Below are 17,546 nucleotides of genomic sequence, written 5' to 3' on the forward strand. Positions count from 1 at the left end.
GCCTATTCTATGCCGGAACCACACGGACTCTATGCCTTTATACTTCGTTTTGGACGCTCTTAATCATAGACTTAGTATAGCGTACAAAGCTCTTAATTGCCCATTTGACATTTCAACAAGTAGTTTTGCGTAGGAACCATCCTTAACATTACGATTTAGCGTTAATGAAAACGGGTACTAACATGCAACAGGAATCGTTTTACATATTGGTACCTATTTTTATGGATATTTTTCTTTGGGGAGATAAATAATACAACATATACTTTAATACAAGTATTTTAATGTACCATATGAATGCCGTATAAATATTTCAAAATTTAAAACAGTGATAAAATTCATATTAACCAATACTACAACTGCAGTCAACTCAACTCAAAATAATATTTCAATGATAATTTACAGCAAATATATAAAGAAATGTACAATTTGTAATCTCATGTAGGTATGTATATCAAATCGCAACTTATTTGTATAACTGAAAATAACATTTCTATATACTCTTAAATATTACATCAATAAGCAGGTACTATAATAAATCTCTTGGTGTATTTCACAAATGAATTACATTTATTCGTTTACAAATCGGTAAATAGTGGTCGATCCTAATAAGAAAATTTAAATCTGTGACCGCTGTACAATCGGGGAATCTATAATAATATAAAAACTTGGCCCCAATATTTCAAAGGGATCCACAAAAACTGGAATATTTAAAATTTGTAAATACTCTCGCAAAAATCATCACAAATCCTGTAGTCAGATATAAAAGGACCTACTTATGAATGAATGCAGTCTTAACGGATTGTATATTTTCAAAAAGAATGTTTGAAAATCATTTTGTGCCTCCTTGGAATGCAAATTTATAAAAACACTATGTTTTCATAAATCTTAATTACTTAATAGAAAACACGACGCACTACATAATGAAATAATATGTAGATAATCCTCTTATAAAATTAAACACCTTGAGCATTATCCTATAATTATTGATAAACATGCTACATGTATTTATATATATGTACGTAATAATACATAGTAATAATTGATTATAACAAACATGACCACTTGATTTTACATCGAATTTGGCAACTTGGATGAACACTTTGTATAAATACACAGTAGTCAATCGTTTGTAAAGACGTGACGCAAAACAGACGTTTTACGACGCAGACACATATAGGGTTCTTGTTTTCTTTTTACAAGTCCTACCTACTGGTACTGCCGTCTGTCCGTGTGTCACATATATCTAGCTCGTAAATGGAATGAGTTACAGGCCCGACATTTGAATATTTTATAGAATATTAATAAAGAAATTACTATCTTTTTCCTTCAGAAACTAAAAGGCCGTCAAAGTTGTCACTTTTAGACCAGTTTTTATAAGATTTATTTGCAAATATAAACTATTTAGGAATTTCATGTTTCTGAAATTATATTTGAACAACAATTAGTGATAAGTCGATTCAGCAAAATTATAGCTTAAAGATTTTTTCGTTGACAGTTAAACAACATAGTCATGTATGTACGGAAACCTTTAGAGCGATACTTGACTCGCACTTGGCCGGTTTTTATATACCTTAAGTATTAATATTCCTTATCGAATTAATAGTAATAAATAGACGAAGTTATAATATCTAACAAAAACTTTGAAATATTGCAAATGGAGTCGTCATAGGGCAATTTATGTTTTTATTTTATCGATATACGATTTCGTACTCGTTTAATAAATATTTAAATGGTATAATACTACAACTCATCACATTCTACAACTATCGAACACTCGCACGTTACATTAATTAGATTAAAAATTATATACAAGTTACATCTAAATTGTCTTAACTAAAACCTACTTTAGGGCTGATACCAAAATTCCATAGGTATCTAAAATGTGTATGGCCTCTGAAATATTCGTTTGAAATTGATAATTCAATGTAGGTAGGTATATATTGCGATCTATTGGCTCGTGTACATCAACTCAACCATTACACACACCAATTCCATACCTTACACACGGCAAATTACTGAACTAACTCTACCGCTAATTTACCACAGAACAGCGAGTACAATGGATGTTGAAGTGGAAATGAATGCGTTTATTGTTGACCGATTTCATATTTTATTTTTCAATTTATGATTCTCAAAATTTACACTTTCATGTCCAATTCAATTGAAATAGTATCATTTAACTTCATTTCTAGTAATGTATACATGTCCACGGAATTGAAAAAAAAATCAATACGTGTTCCAATCTACATCAGTCATATAATTTTTGACTACTGGCAGTTTCCAAATACCTACATTAATGCGATATTTTTAAAATAAGAATTTATTATGATCACTGATCTTTTGTTTCAATAGATTAAAAATATCGGATTTTAATATAGGCAAAGGAAATATAGATTAAGACGGAGTGAAATATATTATCTAAAAATTTCAAAATGGAACGATGCACAACCGCAAGGACAATCATACAATGTTACCGAGATAATTTGTATAACCTAAAGTTAACAAATTGAGCTAAACAATGTCACAATAACCAATAAACTTTAATTTCGCTATAAAACTTAATTGAATTTTCTAAACACCATTAAAATGTTTGAGTTCCATGTTATTTAACGATGTCTTTTTCTATTCATTTATTCATGAAATTCATTACTTACAAATAAAAAATGGAAGATACCGTCCGAATTTATGCTTATTAGAGAAATTACTTAGTCATGGTGTTCTTACTTATTAATACTGTAAGCATAAAATCGAAGGTAAGTCGATTGAAAATGTTAAATAATATTTCATTTAGAGACAAACCACGGCATCATGTAAAAGGTGATTTTTAAAGAATTCTTTACATCTTAGTCGCTTATATTAATCCATTAAAGTTATAAAATTTTATGGAAAATAGGAAACCCTCGTTTTATTCATAATGTTTTAAGTTCTTAGACGTTCCCGATTTTTTAAAGTAATGGACACCATTAAATGATCAAGTAACGTTACGTCGCGGTGTCGTTCGATTACAACTGTATTTTACCTTAAGTTTAGTACCATAGTACATAGCTGGCTTTTATTTTTATATGTAAGCGATGTCACAACATTTATTAGACCTTTTAATAGAAATCAATCGTCAACCATTTCTTTACACTGCAGTTAGTTAGCAAGACGTAAGTAATTTGACAGATGTTCATTTTAATTTTAGTAAACAATTATCTAAAATTTTGATTCAGCTGAAATAACTATTTCAATTTTATACAAAAAAAACTCAATGAGTATATTAACACTGGTTACATCATAAAATAGAAAGGTATTGTACTATAATTAAATAAAATTTAATACTTCGAAAAACATATTTATATAGATATAGAGAATGAAATCGTGTAGATTTCCAATAAAACTGAACACTCCCCAAATAAACATGGGTGGAAAAAGCATAAATAATTTGAGCCTTTCACTAGCACGATCTGTATAGCTCAACTCAACTGTAGGTTAACTTAGTATAAGAAACATAACTCTAAAGAATGTTAGAATTTCGATTTCACCCTGCATATCAGAAAATATCGTTGTCAAATTACCCATACGAATGCAATATTCCGTTGAAATGAGCCGGGTTTGTCACCGAACTACCATATGTTATTGCTATGGTGTAGTCGTTGATTGTTAAAAGTTTAGCTCGGGTGTTGAGCGGCGACCTTGCGCAGACGGTAGCCACCGGTCCCGCGGACCGTGAACAGCACCACCACGGCGACAGCCACGATCGACATTCCGATGGCGTTCACCACGATAGACTCCTCGGTCAGCGACGAGTATTTCTCTGCCCTGCACACCGCATGCCCCAGGGTTAGTATTCAGATATAAAATATATTCATTTTCCTAACAGGAAAGCAGTACTTGTTCTACCATTAGTTATTATTTAATTTAACTATAATACATTTCCTAACACTCAGTTTTTGTTGCACTAATTATACCTATATATATAATCTCACGTGAGTTTTCAGATCGTAAGACTGGCAACATTTATACCTTAACCGTCTTACGATAGTAAATATTAAACCATTTAAACTTTTTCCTTCATTCATTATTTTCAATTTATCAATGTGGACAATATTCAGCTCCAAAGATATTTTATATTTATAATAAATCCCGTATTTTCTTTTTTTTTTATATTACTTAGACAATATACTAACATACTTTGTCACATGACGAAATTCTATAAAAACTTCGACACTATCTCAAAATATCTCAGGAATGTTCCACATTCACTGTTTAAAGTCTGTTAGGTTAAATTGGTAAGCTATTATTTCTTTTATTAAGCGTCTCCACTTCATATGCAACTAATAATAAATAGCAGATATTAAGATTCATTAAATAGTTCATTTCAAAACCTACATATGTCACTCACCAATCTTAAACTATACCAAATAATTTAATTTCTGTAACTTCAGCAAATACAGAAACAACACCAAATATTATACGTACCTGTATAATTAGACAATATATTTTAAAAAGACCAAACAAAGCCACTACCCCAAAACATACAAGCTGTTTTTAGTAAACAATTAATTAGATAATGATAATGAGATATATATATAATACAGATACTTATATACTTACACCGTTATATGAATAAAACATGCATAAGATCTGATAAACAGGAATAAATATAGTAATTATACACACAGCACAAATACAGAAAGCACTATGCAGATTAAAACTCATCTTGTACCACATAAATATTTTATTTTAATTCAACAATTTAAATTATTTTTTATTCTATTTGTATAAAAAGTATGTTTAACACAGTAGTATTATTATTTCTAAAAATTAAAAAAAAAATATGATGTATAACAATACCTATCTTTAAATTAAGTTTAACTAGGTCTGATACAGACCATCAATCTTGTAAAAGATGTAGCCTCATCTGTGAATATTATTGGACCATAAACAAGATTCAAATTATGATATTTAAAAAAATATTCCTGAATCATTCAATAAGGCTAAAAAAAAAACCAATAATTTTATTTAAGGTAGTTAGAAATACATAAGTAGCTATAAAAGACTCCATTGGCGACAGCTTCATGCTTTTTCAATTTTAAATATGAAACTCTTTTGGTCATTTCTAAATTATTATAAAAACTGGTTCCGTGTTTCATTACAACCAGAACATTTATCATAAAAGAACAAGGTTCTCATAAGTCGACCAGCCTATTAGCAGCATAGATATCATTGTCTTGTGGGAATGCAAATTACGCAACGAAATACGTGCTCGTAGATTTACTTTTTCTTTAAGCCAAGAAGCCAATTCATACAGACTACTCTGTAATCAAAAATAAAAATTTTGATCTGTTTTTTGTAGTGTATCGCTAATTTTAATAACAGACTGCTTTATCTATTTAATTTTTACATAAATATCCATACATTTACATAATAGAACTTATTTATGCTTATTTATTTTAATTACTTACCTAATATTTATTTCGTATTTGTTTTGATAGACACATTTTATATGTATCTAAGAATTATTAACTAATCTTTATATCAAAATATAATATAAATTTACTCTGTTATGAGCAGGTAGGTACTTGTTTTATAAAATATAGGCACTAATAAATAATCTCAGAATTAAAAAAAATTACGAAAAATATTTTAAATCGTTCGTCAAATAAATTTAAGTTGGAAGACTAAGGCACATCATTCTGTTTTGCAAACATAAAAATAAAAAAATAACTCCTATGTAATCCTTCTAAATAAACCTATGACTATTAGATATTGTGAAATCTAAAGGTCAACTGAAGCTCTTATGTGTCCATCTCGCGTCTCAGGTGCACGGAACTTGTCTCTCGAGAGGATGTACATGACCACGGCCAGGATAGCGATCATGGAGACACCAATCGTGTTGAGGATAACTGCTTCGTCCACCAGCGCGCTGTACCTTTCGGTGCTGCAATACGTACACATACAAGCAACTGACACAAAACAGGCAATAGAAACGTAAAACAAAAACAAAAGATGACGGTTCATGCGATGATTTTAGTGCATAGATGCAGTATTACCACAGACTACGTACAGAGTTCAAGTTTTATACATCTGTTGGTGCCAATGTAATTGTAATCTTTCTAAAAATTTAAAATTACGAATATTTAACTTTATTATATGCAAAAAAACCTTTTGTTTCAAATATTAAATTAATTAATACTAATTCACATTACCATATAAGAATCATGCCGCATGCACTAGTTTCCTACTTTACCTTCTTTCAACCAACTGAAATATTGATTGAAGCTTGAACTTTGTACCAAAATTTTCTTGCATATAATGCAATGTATTCGTAATGTATGTAATTGGAGAAATTGCATGTATTATTTTACTCCATTAGAAATCTCATAAAAAAACTGCTGAAGAAGTTCCACCGCATTCCACTCATGTCATTAACAACTTTTTTAAAATAAAATTACTAAGTGACCTTAAAATAACTAGTTATATATCTTTTAAATAATCCAAGAGATTACTTAAAATTTCTTTATGAACAAATGCATATAACATTCTCCAATTACATAGTAAAATACTAAACTGAAATCTAAATAGTAACAGACACAAACTACAAGGCATAAATGTCCATTGTTGGAAGTGTATAAAATTTACGTACCCTATATCAAAGAGTGCTTTCTCGGTAAGACCAGTGAGGCAAGCAGCAACACCGAGCACGAAGGTCAGAATACCGAAGGCAGCGTGCACCGGGACCAGGGAGGCACGGAAACCAGCTGTGCCTTTGTTGCAGATCAGTAGTAGGAGAAAGCTGAAGAAACCGACTGCGTACTAAACACATAAAAAAGATTTATTACTTTTTATTATACCTTTTAATTATTTATCGAACTTATGTTTATGCAATAGTCTATACTATTACCGTGTAGTTTCGGCATAGATTGGGCCATCTGTCTCTTTCCCGTGGGTGCCAACCCGTCTGCCAAGCGTGGCAACTATTGATAAAACCCCCCTTATAGGATAAACCTATATTTAGCAATGAACCAATAACAGCCAATATGAATGAATGAATCGTATAGGATGTTTACAGGTTAAAACATAATCTCACGCGTATATACCAAAGAAGAGGTAGACAGAATGTCAAATTAACTATTCTACTTCTGGTGACATCTCGCCCATGTTAAAACTGTCCTACCAGTGGCCAACAGAGACCAGTCACTAGGGCAAAATTTACATGACTTGCCTATAATGAAACCGTTAGAATTCGTATTACGAAGACCTAGGAATGTACTTGCAAGTAATATATCTGTAGGTGCTGTACTCGTTTATTATATTAATTAATCAAAGAGTAATAGTACTTATTGTAGTATATAAATTTGTGATCTAAATATGGATTATGACACATGATATACAATACATAATTACAGTATATGTACTATCATCTTTTAACGGAGGAACTCATAAACATGCAAATAAACGGGGAAGCTTTGTCATATGCTTAAATAATGTGTCATTGTTATATAACAATAATTGTTCTATATGAAGAATAAAGAGGGACATTAAACATTATTGGAAATACAAAATAAATCGATATTACTAGTTTATGCATAGTATTATAATTAATAACCATACTGACACTATACAGGTTACATTTAGGTATGTATAATCCAAGAAAGGATTAGAGGTGCTCCCTTTTCCTTATCTAATTTAAATATGTTTGGGTATAAGTTCAGTTCCTTACGATAATAGTTACAGTAGACTGAGCTTTAATTACCTAATTTATTTATGTACTCGTATGTGCTAAGATGAAAGTACATACCTGAATTCCAAACAGTCCCATAGCAACCAAGCCAATCCAGCTGTGTAGGGAGTAAAAATTGTTGATCCCGGATTTATTGTGGTAATCAAACACGGCGAGGAAGCCTATCACGATGCAGGGGAAGGCCAATGCGTGGAAGATTGCGTGCAGAAGCTTCACGTAGATACGTCTGAAGCACCGGCAGATACGGTAGAGCAACACCGCTGGAAAGAGAATTAACATGATTTTGTAATGTTTTGTTTATTTTGACATATTTATAAAATGTAGAAATCTAAAAAAACTTGACATTAATATGGACTTGGATTAATAAAACAAAGGCTTTAAACTTATAATTTTTGCATGAGTTTTTCATTGGTTGTTTCCAAAATTATCACTCAGCAATCCATACCAGTGTTTTCGCTCGTCTAAGCATAGAAGTAGATAGAGAATTGCAAGAAGATAGAGATAGAGAAGACACATTGCAAGGACGTGAGCCACCAAGGAGAGCTTAGTTGATAAATTATCACAGATGTATGAAAATTACAACTACTTTGTAAAGAGTATACGACTTATGAAAGAAATATTGTTGAAAGCTAGGTGTGGCAAAAGTCATCTATTGTTACATCCAATTTAATTATTCGTGAAATAAAAACATTTTTTAATGTTAGAAACGCAAAAGAACAGACGGTCCACCTAATGAAAAGCCACTTTCACCCCTGAACATCTGCAATACCAGAGATGGTGCTTGTGCGTTACCAACATTTTAAATGTTTGCAAGCACGTTTTTTAAAATGCCTTATTTTATATTGTAAGGAGAAAACTGAAGATGGGAGCTCATTTCACAACCTAGATGTACGAGGTAGAAATGAATGGGATGCACGGACAATGGTAGTGGGCCACGCACCCAAGAAATGAGGGTGATCTTAGCTGATCAATTGTCATTTTATTGATTGTTGGCAGTAGATAGAATTTCAGTATAAGTTTTAGTAGTTTCAAATTATCTTAAAAATTATTTTAAATGGTTAACTTACAAAATCCACTGAAGGTGATGAATCCGGCCACCATAAGTGTTGGATGCAAATTGAACTGCTTAGCGGGGTTCTCATCAGCCCAAGCGTATCCGGCACGGTAGTAGAATACCCAGAAGATGGTAAGAGCTGACACCCCGATGAGCAGGATGGTTGCGAGGGTGATGACCAGCGCATACTCGCACCACTCGCAGGCTCCTCGTTCATGGTCGTCCGATTCGTACGAACGGGTCCGTTGACTGCAAAAAAATATTAAATACTTTTAATAAAATGTTGTCTTTTTTATTCTTTAAATATTGTCACCAAATTTAACACAAATATCTGTGGGATTATGTAAGTAGATGTTTATATAAAAAAATATATAAGAAACTACAATGAAAACCGGACTCCGACAAACTAAAGTCATAAAGCGTACACCTATTAAAGAATCAATACTTAAATCTCAAATATCAAATCTAACAAAGATAGTTATCCTTATTTCCTCTCGCTATTTTATTATTAGCGAAAGCTTACACATCCTTCATAACTTAACTCCTATTAATCTAAAAATACTAATTGATTATTAGAACCAATAAGTAGATACAGATAAAACCAATTAAATGCTATGATATGTGTTTACGTTGCAATTGATTTATCCGAAGTAGACGGGATGTTTACGAGTGCGGAAACCGCAGCCTCCATTTACTTTACCTGCCGAGTTACCTGTTTGGATATAGGAGTTCAAATTACTGAAGTAATAAAGACATAGAAGGGTGTCAGGTAGCGTGGGATATGTGAGATCATTGAGCCATCCGGCAGGGGAGTCACGTCACGGAACGAGGACTTTTGTATATTTTTCACGTAACATTCTTTATTTAAAAAAAATAATCGTGCTGTATCATGATTGTCAAGTGGCTAGTTAAATTTAAAAGCACCCTCTTAAAGAAGATTTTCAATTCCACTACATTTTTGTGTTACAAAATTTGTTTGCAAATTCTATATTAATCATTATTTTTTACATTTAATGAATCTACTATGCTTATCTTGTATTGTACAAAAAATTTATATTTTAAGTTTAAACTTTGTACTCTTCTGTGATGTAAACCATATATCGGTATTCCTATGCAATCAATTCAAACGTAACACTATGACAAACTTTTACAGTTAATTTACGACAGATTACTAATTACTGTCGGGTTTAATAGTTGTAATAATTCGATAGATTTTCGACTATGAATCTTGAATAACGGAATAGTAATATATTCATCGTAAACGAAAACGAGATACTCTTTACGACGTATAATTTCTGGCTCTTCTCTCTGGTAATAAAATAAGTCTTTATTTGAATACAGTAATGTACTTAAAAAAATCGTTTTCTTGGTCTTATTTTGTTCATCTATTCCATTCACCAGTTATTTAATATACCGTCCCTATTGTTATTATTAATATCTATGTTAAGGAGAGTATTTTTTTATTTTATTTTTTAATTAATTATCAAAACATATACCATTGTTAGTACTCAATTCAATCACCTTTATTGTCGTTGTGGATAACTATAATGTCTTCATACAATGGTGTGAAGTATGTCAGTCAATACTCATCTCAGAGACGCACTTCCCGCGGTGAAAGTCCACTTCTACTCGTAGGTAAGCAGAAGCGCAAGTTTCATCATCGCAAGAACACATTTCACCAATAATAATGCTAAAAAAACTTTTGACTTTCGGTTGGATATTTCGATTAGTCTGTAGATAGAAGACAATTAGTCAATTTGTTAGACGCAGTAGTGTGACACGAACGTCCTATAGTTTGTGTAAATAATCAAAATTCACTGATTATATATATGAAAACTGGGTTATTACATACTTCTATAATAATACACGCAGTTAAAGTGACATAGTATAGCTATCAGTTAAATAAAAATGCAGTTTATAAAATATTATAAATAATAATATTCATAATTCTGACTTGCCTTCAATAAACTGTTCAATAAACTGTGCCTAGGATTTGCCCCTCAATTTGCTACGACACCGGTTGACCAGTGCTCGTGATAGGTCATTCGTGAAAGTGACGGCATATCGTGGCAGCTACCTTACAACTTGGCCTAAGGTTTCCCAAAATTATGTTGCAATTTGATTAAAATATTTAAATCCCATGTAAAAATTTAAGATGATCTTTATCAAAAAGGTGCTCTTTTAAACTAACCATTGCTATCAATTTATCTAATGTATTATAATTATAAAAAGAAATATTTTACTGCGTGCTTAACGTAGGTATAGCTAAACCATTGGGTCCTTATTAAAAATGAAAGTGAGCCCAATAAAAGTTTTTTTTTTTTTATCTCCACAGAAGCAGTAGTTAACGGATTTCTCGCGGAATAAAAGTCACAGTAAATAGCTTGAATTGACATATAAAAAACTCAGAAATTTATTTCTTGATTCAATTTCCTATTAAAAAAGTTGTTGTGGATTGTTATATATCTATATTTGTAACATATCTATCAATTGTTATCAATGGTTAGCTGGTAGAAAATTCCATATGACATTAAGCTCGCCACTTGTACAAATTTTTATTGTGCAATAAAGAATAAATAAATAAATAAATTGTTTGCTGACCTACCAATTTTCATTTCCTCCGCCGATTTTATGTACCTATGTATAATTGTAAGTGTAACAACTGATGATGGTTAATAATGCCAATAGCTTAGTTAAATTAAGAGGAAATGAACAATAACCGTACAATGTCACCAAAGACCCGCCATTGAGCAATCTACGAGATAACTTGATTAACCTCAAATAAGATCAGTGACCGCCAAAGGTACAATTTTATCTCTATATTCACTTTAAAATGATCGATTTATAAAATAAACTGTTATTACGCATTCAATTGTATCGTTGTGAAGACGTATTAACAATAGAAAGAATAAGCCTTTTGTGGCAAGTTCACAAAACGTTACGTGACCGTAAAGGCACATTTCAAACTCTCTACGCATTGACCACGATGTGATCCCAAAGAAGAATAAACACTATCCGGGTGGGAGGGTCTCGCTTTCACCAACTATGCAATACAGATTCGCACATTACCTACGAGTCTAATATAATTGTTTCTTTTTAATTATATTGATTTGTAATATGTATGGAATATCTATGGTATATAACCATAGATATTCCAATAGATATAATTACATTCTCATAGACTAGAACAGTGAAATGTCTCGAAAGTGCTCTATAAAATTCTTGTACAAAAAGTAGTGGTAAAACAAGTTGTTTGATCTAGCGAGACTGCTCGCGCTTGTAATTCGTGCAATGCACCAATGAAGAGAAATGTAATGCAGGGTCTAGAAGCGGTTGCGAAGGGCTCGGGGGGGCTCGGTCGTCGACCCCACCGGCCATGGTACTCCTGGCCTACTTGAGAACGCCGGACAAGCATCTTGTTCGTCATTAACATATCTGCTATCAACATTAACTGAACATTTATAATATCCAAATTCCTATCTCTAGAAGTTATCTCAGTTCCTTTTTTATTTGAATTAATTTGAATATAACTTGAAGTGTACGGTAGTAACAATAAGAAAACTATACTCAGAACATTTAGATAATCAGTAAAATACTTCATGAGTATTTCTATAATCTCTAAAATCATTCATACGTCGTAATGAGATTATATAATAATTATTCAAAAAACAAACTTATCACTTTTATACGGAAACTTCATAGAAATTCGCGTCTTTCCATGGAATGTTTTTACACAGTCGTCATTATTGTGCTGAAATAATAAACGCCAGAAACAATATGAGCATTTGATAGTATTTGAACTTTACACCGAGAAACAGAAAAGCCACTTCTGATCATATCGAAGGAAGATCTACTCGTGCTTCTGTTCATGTTAAATAACAGACTTATCTGTATCAAATACGTAAGAACACGTAATTGGAGCGAGAGACTGGAAGAAAAGGTACTTGTAAATTTATTAGATAACATTTATCTAAGAGAAAGGTCTTACTGGGAAGTCAACCAACTTATATGCAGTTACGGTTCCGAAAAGATAATTATATCATACATATTTTTAATAAGTACTTATTAAAAAAGATACGATCAAAATCTATAGGGCGTTGTGGTTCAGCAAAAATGGTACTTTTCTGCACTGATACCTATATTATTACGAAGAAAACGTTGAAAACAGGTAATCCATTCATTATTTCAGGATTTCGTAATATCCTTGTAGCTCAGTGGATTATATAACAATTTTGTGATTATATAAAAGGTTTTCGTCAAGTAAAAGCTTTTTTTGTCAATTAAATGTTATAATAAAAATATTATACATTAAATGTAAATTGTCAGTGGAAGCAGGTGGCTCAGGACCCTTCCTTGCAGCAGTCTATGGAGGAAACCTATTTTCAGCATTAAACAAATAATGATAATCATCTCAATTATGATAATAATGTACTTATTATAGTAGTTTAGTCAATTGTTTTAAGTGTTCATATGACTATTAGATATCATATTCCAATATTTTCAACTCGTCTGTAATAATAAAAATATACTTTTAGATATTTTTTTTGCCAATAACTGTACTTCGCTATTATCATGTCAGACTTTTGTATTATCAAGACAAACACTTGAAGTAACGCCATATTATAGTCTACTGTTCAATTCTATTGACACATAAAATCCTCCTGTCACATTGAAGTTACATTCGGAACGACATTGGTATGGTCAATGAGTTAATTTGTTTCGTGTGCCAGATTAGTGTGTGAACGCGTGTCCGACCGTCCGTAACTGTCGGATTAGTTACATTTAAAGTACCGTGAAACATGAGTTTCGCAAATTTACTTGTCTTAGAGTTTTGTATAATTCGTCTAGTGGTACCATCATTTTACTACTATTTCTATTTCTACCGAGAAGTAGCAATGCGTACTATATATTTTGTTATGAAAGTTAGAATAGCCAGTACAATACCCGATACAAATAGACAACGTATGAACAGACATTCATGAATGAGAAGCCAAACATATCATGATGTTATTTAAATAATACGATAGGTATCCACTAATATAAAGGTGTATGAATTTCAAAGCTCGGCAAACTTCGAGTAATTTGATATTAAATTCCAAGGGTTCAGGTCTACTCACCATTAAACTGACTACGAACCGAATCCTTGATTATCTTCCTTATTATAAAAATAGAAATTAAATTTTTAAAATGAACTATCAAGGGGCCTAGCCCATAATATTATCTACTTTAGAAAGGATATCCTTTCTAGAGTAAATTTAAAAAAATTGTATCCAAACAATACCTGCTACATTTCAATGCTACTTAATGTTATTTTTAATTCTAAATAAATGTATACGTGAGTTTTTGTGATAAACCTATAAATAACAGAACCTTTTTTATACAGTTAGTCGTAGAGAATATACACATCTATAAGAAATTAGAAAAAAAATCTAGTTTCACTAGTATAACATTCAACACCGACTTTTAGAAAAATCCTTAGCATAAATTAATTCGTGTCTGATAGATTATCTCCACCGATCCAATACCGTTTTATTAACATAACTGGTATTTCTTATATGATCTTATAAATAAATCAACAAGATAAAGTGTATAATATGTGAATATTCAAGTATAAGACAGACATGATGTCTTTCCATAGCAGATACATGAAAGTCACTCGTCATGGAGAATGCAGACGCAACTAAATCTCCTTTGGAAGCTAGAAAGCGCATTACTAGATCTACCTTTAGATATGTAGAGATAATTGCCACTAGATATTACGCTTTACTCTCAAATAGGTGACAGATACTGTTAGTATTATATATAATTATGTTATGCTTTCTCTATTACAATAAATTAAGATACTTTGATAAGCTAAGAACAGATTTATTAGTTTGTAACCTATTTAGAGTTAAATACAATTACTTATACTTTTTTTTATTCAACTTAGAATGGCAAACAAGTCAACGGCCCACCTGATGCAGTACCATCGTCATAACAGACTATACTGTTTCGCCCATGATACCACCCATGCATTGTCATTCCTGAGGACTCAGGTGTTATTCCTATGTACCCTGCAAGTTCACTGTCATATCCCACCCTTCAAACCGAAACACAGCCATGCAAACACAGAGGTGCCCAAGCAAACATCTTTTGTACAAAGTCTCCCTCTGGTAAATACGTCCCTCCATTCCATAAAATGCCATGTTATTAATGAATTCACTCCATTACGACAATACAAAAGTAAATATGAATTTAAAAAATAAAAATACACTATTTTATTCATGTATAAAAAATAATCCAATGAAGGGAAAGATGAAATCAAGTCACTTGATCGAGACCATGCAAAACTGACCTCGCTTATTATCCCGAACTGGTACTTCACAAATATAAACCAATAAGCGGAATACTAATAAGGCATCTAGCCTAAAGACATAAGCGACCATTTTCATCTAATAAAAAAAATAAACGTAAACTGAATATACAAGTATATTTATATATGTATATTCAATCTACGTTTAGTTTTTTTTTTTTTTGTACCATATAGTAGGATACGGTACAAGAGAGTCCGTTCAATTTTAATGAGGAAGTGCTCTAGAAAAAGTACACTACAATTATTGTTACGAAACACCACTGTTCTGACTCGCGTAATTCCAATGGCTCGCTTACTAGCTCGTGTAATCTTCCCTACATATTTTGGGGCAATTTAATAACCAAGATTACAAAACAATTGCAGTTTGTGAGTGATCTCATCAAATTAGCGTAGAGCTTAACGTAGATTATGATTATGATGTTAATCCATTATTTGGTTACTGAATCAAATGCTATAAAATTGTTGTTTAACTATTTGTGAAATACTTTATAATTCATACCGAAACTTATCGAAGCATGACAATGTCGGAATAATCTGCCAATTTTCATAAACAATTGAACAGCTTTCAATACTTTATGATTGATCGATTTAGTATTTAAAAAGTACTCTGATGGCATTTTAATAAATAAAAAACTTATGAAAATTACCTACGTTTACATTATCTTTACAAACAAAACCGTATTTACATATTAATTTGGTTTTCGCAGGATATGTTCAGTTTCATTTATGTAGTAAACAAGCAATTAGTTCAATTTAAATTTTGTTGACAAATGAGTTATTTACAATTTGCGTCCTGTCTAAACAGTATTTTATATTATTTCTGATCATTTATACCATAATTACATCCTTCATTGTTCAAATAAGATTTCCGTCATATTCTTATTATATAATTTGGAATACCTTTCATTTTGAGTTACTCTCTGCATAACATCTGTTTGCTACTGAAATTGTATCCAGAATAACTATAATTATATTCAATTACACAGCAGATTGAAACACGTTTCGACGAATAACGTTGTAACGGACAAAAGCATTGAATGTCTGTATTAATTGACGTAAGTACCTAATAAGTAACAATATTAATTGCAAATACGTGGGTAGGATGAGTCAAATTAGCTTAATAATGAAGTGGGTAGATTGTTTAATCAGTTTAACTGATTCAGGTTTCAATACAGGTACTCATTCGTTCGAATAATTCGAGTCGGTACCACTGAGTACTTACTTACATAAAATTTAAGATTTCTACTAATTAGATTGACATAAAATTTATTTTGTTGCATTCTTTATACTTATTTTTTTAAATATCCATCGTCCTATTTCTTTTTTTTCTATCTATTTCTTCGTTAAAAACTTTATAGCGATGTTAGTAGCAAAATAGAGCATTTGTTTAGATTAGTCGAATAGAATTAGCCGATGGGCCAACGCTAGTATGCATCTCATGATCACAGTACCTCATTCTGTCGCCCATAGACATCGTAACGTGTTTGCTCGAGAAGCCGGTCACAAGTCGATGGCCGAAAAACGAGACCTCTGCATTCGATCAGGCGGACAACGACCTACAATGCACACTTCACAGGTGTAAGATCGGATTTGGTCGAAAATGTGATCAATCGTATAATGTCATTTATTTACTTAGCTTAGATCGCATAGATATATTTAGTCTAGACGTAACATCGAATAATAAAAAAAAACGTATCAAAAAAACATCAAACAATTTTTCACTGAGCAGTAAATTGTCACGAAGCGTAATAGATATACACATAGTATTTGAAAAAGAGTAGGACAAAAGCAAAGCTAAGTCTCGGATAAACACTAGTTTAGTTGCAAATAAATATAAATCATGATTGTTTCACAAAAAAAACCGACTGCAATTGTGGCAAAACCAGTCAGACAAAAAAAAATCCAAATCGGTTTACAACTGACGGAGTTACGAGGTAATAAACATAAAAAAATTCAACCGAATTGAGAACTCCTTTCATTTCGAAGTCGGTTGAAAAATTATATTTTGTGTGTAAAAGTAACTAATTAAAAAAATTAAAACAAAAGTGCATCATTAAAAAAAATGTGTTCCTTATCCGAGTTAACACTCTCTAGAGTTTTTTTAATGTAAATTTCATATTGATAATCTGGGTATCCCACGCTCCGCCGACAATGTTACATTGCGTTAGATTCTACTGATGTAAACGACTTGAAATCACAAATGCATATTAAATGGAACCTGCCATTTATTATTTTGTAACACTTTTCGTTTCCTTTTTCTGATGATAGCTTCATAAGTTACATGACATACATTAAATGTATACCACTTAATTCATTTTTGTTTATGTAATAGAATACTGAGTGGTAATTTTATATCAAATAAACCTATTTTCAACTTAAAAAAAGAGCTTGTTTTCTTTATATGACTTAATATT

General features: G+C 31.5%; 1 protein-coding gene across 4 annotated transcripts in view; it reads right to left on the bottom strand.

Moving 5' to 3' along the window:
• Positions 1-260: 260 nt before the first annotated feature.
• The window catches only part of LOC113517314 (transmembrane ascorbate-dependent reductase CYB561-like), a 74,143-nt gene continuing 56,857 nt past the window's right edge, over positions 261-17,546 (bottom strand). Inside the window, exons 3-6 of one of the 4 annotated variants that reach the window (XM_031912332.2) lie at positions 8,794-9,029; positions 7,784-7,986; positions 6,629-6,798; positions 261-3,801 (exon numbers count right to left, since the gene is read on the bottom strand). In XM_031912332.2, the coding sequence (XP_031768192.1) occupies positions 3,651-3,801; positions 6,629-6,798; positions 7,784-7,986; positions 8,794-9,029 (760 nt within the window). In that variant the 3' untranslated portion in view covers positions 261-3,650. Of the gene's footprint in view, positions 3,802-4,596; positions 5,924-6,628; positions 6,799-7,783; positions 7,987-8,793; positions 9,030-17,546 lie in introns of those variants that run through there. The other 3 variants (XM_031912331.2, XM_026901966.3, XM_026901967.3) reach the window with 3 other exon arrangements.

Source organism: Galleria mellonella, unplaced genomic scaffold, assembly GCF_026898425.1.
Source record: "Galleria mellonella isolate WM207_F2 unplaced genomic scaffold, CSIRO_AGI_GalMel_v1 utg78, whole genome shotgun sequence".
Taxonomy (NCBI): Eukaryota; Metazoa; Arthropoda; class Insecta; order Lepidoptera; family Pyralidae; genus Galleria; species Galleria mellonella.